Raw genomic sequence first — 8224 nt, forward strand, 5'->3', positions numbered from 1 at the left:
CAAGAGAATACAACACAGTATAAAATGCGAACATGAATTTGATTTTCATAATCGAGAAATATTAGACAAAGTGATTCATAGTAGAAAAATAATAGAAGCAGTCTATATCACATAGGCAAAGCAATTCATTTTAAAACAGACACCAAGGCTTTATGCACACATTATATAGATATTGTAAATAAAATTAACAATTTAAGCTTGTACAATAGTTATAGAGTTTACAATAATTTAATGGACTGTTAATATATTTATAAAAAATTGTTTTTAATAAAATATGCTTTTAAATGTTGTTAAATTGTTCATCTTTTAAGTAATAGAGGAAGGAGAATGTTGGTCTGGTTTTATCTATTTGTTATCATACCATTATTTGTAAACAACAAACCTACATTTCCTATAACCTTCTTACGATAGTTCACCTATGGCACGCTAGTCGGCCCTACTAGCGGCCATAGGTGCTTGAATGTAGAAGAAGAACAGTTAATTAAATTATGAATAGAATTTACTCATATACTTGCATTGAAATTATTATGGAATAATTTTTTATTAATTCATCAATTTTAATTTTTGAAATTTAATTAACTCGATGATTAATTACGCAAATATCCGTACCACATAAGTAGAACATAATGAAATTAAAGCATAAAGCATTCTGAAGTACTGAGACTGAATATGGAACGTAATCTAGCCTGAGTGATTAAATTGCTTTCAGGAAAATTTATGAGATCGTTTGAAGTTTCTCAATTGTTTTAATTAATAATTAAATTCAATATTCTTGGTTTGTTTGTAGTCTGACAATAGGGAAAATATCTGTCTTTCAACATTCACGGCTACTCTAAAGTTTATTAAAGATCTGATTTTTTTTATAGCCTAATCAATTATTCATGTTTGATATTTGTGAAAAGGATTGCTCTACAGTAAAAATAAAAAAAAAAAATACTCCAAGAAAAAAATAAATGGAACCTAACATTATTATATAATTTGATAATAAGAATATAAAAAATGTTGATTTTTGGTAGCAGTTACATGCTCAAGGCTAGCGCCCAAAAAATATTAGCGCGAAAAAGATTTTCTGAATAATAGGAGAAGATGGCCAGGAGGTGCAGTAAGCAAAAAGAACATAAATAAACAAAAAATATTTATTCATGCCAACGTTTTGACCTGAGTTTCAGGTCTTCGTCAGGACGATGAGATGGGAGATGTAGAAGTCTTTCATCAATGATTCTCCTGCTCTGACTTCTACATCTACCACCTTATCGCTCTGATAAGGACCTGAAAATCAGGTCGAAACGTCGCCATGAATAAATAATTTTTGTTTATTTATGTTATTTTTGCTGACCGCACCCCCGACCATCTTCTCCAATTATTATGCTACGGTCAACTATCTACACCTCATTATGAATTCAGTAACGCGAGGCCAACAACGTGACAACGACCATTCATATACAGGTAACTACACCAGAAGATACAACCTGTTTAGATCCCTTTAACAACAGCCTTATTCACCACTTCACACCACAATTATGCAACTCTACAGACCCTTTCTCATCCGAATCCTTCAACTCAGCCGCCTGCTGTTGTTCAGACTTATTCAACTCTACCTGTTACTACTCATCAGTCTCTGACATCTTCTTTCATCAATGATTCTTCTGCCCTGACTTCTACATCTTCCTTCTTATCAGCCTGATGAAGACCTGAAACTCAGGTCGAAACGTCAGCATGAATAAATAACTTTTTGTTTATTTATGTTATTTTTTGCTGACTGTACCCTCCGACCATCTTCTCCAAATATTAATCTGCGTTCAACTACCTACACCTCATATTTCTGAATATATTAATGTTAATTTAGTTTTAATGATTAATTTATTATAAGTAGTACTAAGCCAGGAAAATTTAATATACTGCCAGAAAAAATTATCAATTTTATACTTGATTCTATGAGCTTACACTTAAAGGAATGTCCAAAAGCAAATAATAATTACTTTCGTTACCGGAGCGACTTATATCTTAAATCTCATTTGGAAATTTTGCGCTAATCTTTAAACGTATTTATGAATTAAGAGCTGTCAATAAATGCACAATTTAAACGATAATTCGATAAATGCATTTTTTAATTATTCTGGTGTATTTTATTAAAAAAATCTTATGATATGATGAAAATTGCAAAAGTAAGGATTTTATTACTTAAACTATGTCACAATGGTACTGTTCCCATTAATATAAAATCATCTCTTTTTCTAACAGTATTTCAAATGCTTTCTAAAATCATCAAGGACATCAAAATATAATTACATAGTTAATAAGTATAACTGGATTTCCATTGTTAATTAGAACTGCGGGAGCAGCTAAGAACTCTACCATCAAACACAGTCTTAATTCCATTTATTTTATTTTATTCCATTATTTAATGCTCCATATTATGTAACTAACAATACATCAATACCTTAATATTCTATTTGTCTCAAACTCAAATTCATCAAATTCCATAATTAACTCACTCATCATCCCAATCCACTAGCACAATCCCTATCTAGCCTCACCCATCCTTACAATGCTCTCCGAGGGTTGAAACGGCAATGGCCCGAAGACCTATTGTATATAATTATAATAGAGTTCTGACAATGGCTAGATATTCCACTCAAGTCCTGAGTGTCTGTAGCTAGCGCCTTCACTCAGCCTCCACTGGATTTAAATTGAATCTAGTGGTTGAGAAAGAAGCGGATCTTCTGGAGTCCTGCTTTTTCCTTCAAAGGGCAAGCTCAGTTCGGAGTTTACCAGGCTCAATGTAAATAGGAATGAGTGTTTTAAGATGTTAAAGCCCAAAAGTACATTTTTCTTTTCGTTAGTTTAATTTTATTACTTCCAATTGTTTTTTTATTTTTTTTGTTAATTATAAGTTAATTGCCTTTTTTAATAACAATTAAGTTTTATTTTGTAATTAAAATTAAATTAGAATTCATATAGTTAAATAAGGAAGTTTGTTATGATGCGAGTATAATAGAAATACATCGCTGCGGCTCGTCCCGTATACAACAACATTGCAGGCTGCAATGGGATTACGGCCTGTATAGTGAGATATTATAGTGAGAGACACCCACCGTCTCACCGCTTTGAGGCATACGAGGTTTTTTGGGGTTCAGCTCAGGACCCTCACCCACCAATCATCACCGATATTTTGAAGACGGCGGATGTTCCGGACTGGAGCGATATGCACATATCGACCCCCCGACTATCTATTGTGAGTGACTTGTTTTTCCTTTTCTCTTCATCAAGCCATGCATCATTTTTATCGCTGCTGAGTTATTTTAATTAATTATAGTATAAAGAGAAGTGATTTTGTTTATATGTATTTATCAAATTATTTTATTTTCTTTCATTACACACTTTTATTTTTTTTATAACAACAAAACAGCAACAGGTTTTTTTATTTTTGTTTATATTTTAATTCCATTAAATTTGTATACCAGTTTGGAAGGTTTTTATTCTCTATTTTTTTCTTTATTATTTTTGTGTTTATAATCTTTTCAGGTCCTCCGTTTTATTTTTTTTATTATCTCAACGAACCAGCGAACAATTTTCTTATGGGGAAGAGGTAAGTTGGTTTCATTTAAGAAAAGCCCCTCGCCCCAACAGATGTTATTTCAATTATTTCTTATGATTTTATTTCGTTCTATGTATTATTTTTTAATCATTTAATTTATAACCCTGTAAATATGGGTTGAATATGCTCTCTGATCCTTATTACAATTGCCTGCCTGAAAATACATGATAGAATGTAACAATAAATTAAAAAAAAATATTTGTAAGTATGGTAATTAGAACAATGGACAAAAGAAAAAAAAGTCGGAGACTACAGGTATTTTAATTTTTGGAATGGGTGATTTGAAATGCAGAATGCAATGACTCTATGAGTGCATACACCTTGTAAATTTTTATTGACATGTCTTTCTAGTAGGTTAATGTTTAATTTAGATATTTCCAGGGATAAAATGTTGGCGGATATTACACAAATCAATTGTGATTTCATGGTATCCTTGGTTTGAATTGAGTAGACTGTATTTGATATATTTTTAACAAAATGAATAATGCTGATTTAGGGAGATAAGCCATAGATTCTTGATTGAATAATAGGACACATTGTTTTATGGGGTTTGCCAAAAGGTTGTACAATAGGGTTAGTTTAATTAATTTTGACTATGGCGTTACATGATATTGCATAAAATAAAAGATATAGATTGGAGGAAGATAGTCCTGGTGACAGTCAATAAAGGCATCAAAATAGTAAACGAAAACTATTTATTGTTAACTAGTTGTTCAGCCAGAGACTGAACCTATGAGATTCTAGGTTTAATTGGATTTAACGCTTACGTTTAAATAGCAAAGGGCGCCATCTAGAAAATTAAGAGCAACCAGCCCTGGTAGGGATAATCCCTTGAAGTTAAAACCTGAGGATGCAACCAACAACCGACCCCACTCTGGTACCAGCGCTAGAGGGAAGATGTCCAGGTAACCAGGACGAGTGTGGCAATGGGGTCACCCTGCGCGGAGACCGGCCCATCTCAACAACCCAAACAGGTGACATCCATTCATATTGTGTTCCTGCCGTTCATCTTAAGTAAGACAGCATCTTACATCTTTTATTAATCAGAAACGGTGACCCATCATTATCAACATCTCATCTCAGCAATAGAACCCCAACTCAAAATTAATTTTAACATACTAACAGTATTATATATATATTTTGGTTTACCCATTTCTCCAGCTACTAGCTACTATATTTTAGTTTCCGTAATATATATTATTTTATTTTATCAATAATTATGTTTTTTTTAATAACTAAATCCAAATTAAATTTATTTTATATTATTCAATACATTATCATGTTACGGCAATGCTTGTGAGCAATTCCCCATTAGTTGTTGTCAGGGAGCAATTCCCTTAGTAATACTAAGCCTCAGAGTAAGGCAATGCCGGGATCAAGTCCCCATTGGCATTGTCAAGGAGCAAGTCCCCTGAGACAGTATATAATTTTATTAGTTATTTTATTCTTTCGCCTTCCTTTGGCACATAACGTCCATCCAGTAATACCCAGTCTCAGTTAAGGGAATGCCAGGGAGCAATTCCCCATTAGGGATTGTCAGGGAGCTAGTTCCCTGAGACCGTATATCACTTTATTATTTTTATCAAACTGTGAAGTTCTGAAAATTACACAATCACCCGGTAAAACGGAACCAGGCCTAATTTATTACTGGCTGGCAGTTTTGGTAAGTTCATTTTTGAACCCCCACTGCAGCCACACCAGTCTTTTACTATTTCGATACCTTTATTGACTGCCACCGGGACTATCTTCCTCCAATCTACTTCATACGGTCAACTATCTTCTTCCAAAAGATGTTGTAGGTTACTTAATGGTTGCTATGCGAGATTTTGCTTCATTTTAAAGACTTGTTCTATTATGTTCTCTTCCCTCTTTGATCTCGCATTCCGTCCTTCTGCCGAGTATGGTGAAATCACTCACTCATGGTGAATTGCGGATCTCAGCCAGAAAACGACGTGGCTCTTGAGACGCTGATAACTCTCCTATGAACCAAGATGGCTACCCAAGCCTGCTGCCTCATATATCTGCCACTAGAGAGCATCTTGAATTTCTATTTAAATGAGAAGGGGGCATCTTCCTCAAACAGTTAATTTGTTAATTATCTCAGCATTTTAAAAAGCTGCTCTTGGTTTCAAAAATCACAGAGAGGTACTCAATGTTGGAAAAGGACATTCTCCACTGACATTCTGCTATTTACATACCTAAAATGTGATATCAACAGGCTAGAATCATATCCTTCCATGATTCCAATGGTTAGAGGGTTTATTCTAGGCTGTAGGAATTAAGGAGAATAATATCCACAATAGAATTGTGGGGTATTTCACTTACTCTCTTTTTTTGGAATAAGATTATAACAAGTAGTTCTACTTTTGAGTAATTGTTGTAAATAGTATCTGCAAATATCATTAATAACATAAGAAAAATAATAAATCGTGATAATTTAAATAAAAACTTGTAGTTGAAAGTAAAAAGTATAGACTTTGCTTTCTCGTATCCTTAACTGGCCAATGAAGGTTGCCTTGTTTTGGGCCATCTTAAAGCTTAACAGATTAAGTGTTGTTTTTCTTATCCAGAATATTTACGACTTGGCTATTGAAGAGTAATATCATTCTTCAAATGTCTCTAAAGCTTAAGAAATATAAAACTGCAATTTTCAAAATGTTATAGAACGCTTGTTTTCTTTTTTTTTTATACTGGACCTACACGATTGCTACTTGCCGCAAATCCAAAAATTGCACAAATGTTTGTTAAACAAAAGATGCAACAAACGTCGGTATTCACACGCTTGTTTTGTCTTTTTTTGAGTTTTTTTGGCTATCACATTTGGTTTACTCTATCTTCATTACAAAAAGGAACAAAACAAAGATACTCGAAATGAAAAGGAAACGTAAATTTCAGCAATGTAGGTTGTAGATGACAAAAACTCATATAAATAGTACTACATAACCCACAAATTCAAACTTCGTTCTAAAATCCGAAACAACGTATTTACACCGAATCGTTATAATTTTAAAATATACAATCTTAAACATGTGTTAATTATTGAATTCAAATGTTTCAGTTATTTTTAAATTGATTAAAAAAATGGAAAACACAAATATTCACCTGTTGGCAGTTCTAAACTGAAATCAAACGTGTGAATACAGCTCAAGCGGATTTTGGTTTCTGCCCAAAAACCGATACATAATGGCCGCAAATTCAGGTCTACTTGTACCAGCCAATTCTAAATACCCATCCACATGCTTGCACATCCATTGTTTGGCAAATATGTAGTGGTACCTTGACAGCTCTAACGCTTTAAAGTCTATTTATTTCAGTTTTATGATCAAAACCACGGATAAAAGCTAAAAACACAAAATTTGATTTTTATTCCATACCGTTGAGAATCGGACTATGGGATATAATGAATTTTTTGTTCCTCTTGAAGTATAAGTATCTGCTCCCATAATATGACCACTCATTTATATGAAACCCTGTATATGATGTATATTCGTTTATAAAAAAAATTTAAATTTTTGATTCACTTATATTATTATTACCCATAATTCATTATTACATTCATAATTGCTGGCATTAATACTAATGTCAAACCATAACTTCTAATAATGTATTACTTTAATTATAATAGTATAATATGATATGATTTTTCTTTCAGCCCACAAAAGGATGAGAACTGTCACGAATTACTTTCTGATCAACCTAAGTATGGCGGACTTGACAATGTCTATATTCAACGGAATATTCAACTTCGTCTACATGCTCAACAAGTCAGTATAAATAAATTCTTTTATATCTTTCATAGTTATAAAATCTTAATAGAGAGGGGAGAGGTATAAACAGGGAGCTATACTAATCAAATTGAAATATTATAAAATAGATGCACTATATCCTAAATAAATAAACTGAATAGACATATTAATTATTTTTTATTGAATATCTTAAACACTTTCTTGATACTGGTTAACTTTTTAAAAATAAATAATTTAATTACTATCCATTTTAGTCTCAACACATTTTATTTTTCATACAAGTCCGACGTTTCGGCCAATCCGACCATCCTCAGGGACAATCTACTACAAAACAGCTGTTATTACATGTATGATCCTCAAACATTTCAAAATACTTAACATTATTATTTATAATTTATCTTACCTTAATACAATTTTGGAAATATATGATTTAAAAACTCAACTCCATGTAGGCTATTCTGCCTTGTGATAAAGTTTTGTGGGACTGTTATAAATGATTTTAATTTTGATTTTAATGTGAATATTTACTAATTAGGTAATTAAACATAATGTGGGATATACTTATTAACAAAAATATATGTTTTACCTAATGTTTTAATGTTTAATAGAAATTGTTGTTTTGACCTGGACAGAATAGCCTGCATGGAGTTGAGTTTTTAAATCATATATTTCCAAAATTGTATTAAGGTAAGAAAAAGGGGCCGCCCATAGCTCTGTGGTTAAGACACAGTCTTACCAATTTGATGTCTATTGGCGGTCCCGGTTCCAATCCGGCCTGGGACGTTGACTTTTTTCATTGAGTGGCGGTCCCACAAAATGAAGAACTTTGGCCCCCAACCATGGTATAGGACTCCAATGGGAGACTTAGCCGAAAAAAAAA

The 8224-nt window shown here is 32.6% G+C and overlaps 1 protein-coding gene across 1 annotated transcript in view; it reads left to right on the forward strand.

The window, feature by feature from the left end:
- LOC136795750 (tachykinin-like peptides receptor 86C) overlaps nucleotides 1-7379 on the forward strand; it is a 308456-nt gene extending 301077 nt beyond the window's left edge. The window contains exon 3 of the mRNA XM_067047344.1: nucleotides 7251-7379. Within this exon, the coding sequence (XP_066903445.1) occupies nucleotides 7251-7372 (122 nt within the window). The 3' untranslated portion in view covers nucleotides 7373-7379. The remainder of the gene's footprint in view (nucleotides 1-7250) is intronic.
- The last annotated feature ends 845 nt before the right edge of the window (nucleotides 7380-8224 follow it).

Source organism: Halyomorpha halys, unplaced genomic scaffold (genome assembly GCF_000696795.3).
Source record: "Halyomorpha halys isolate HHAL.00 unplaced genomic scaffold, Hhal_1.1 Scaffold39.1, whole genome shotgun sequence".
Taxonomy (NCBI): domain Eukaryota; kingdom Metazoa; phylum Arthropoda; class Insecta; order Hemiptera; family Pentatomidae; genus Halyomorpha; species Halyomorpha halys.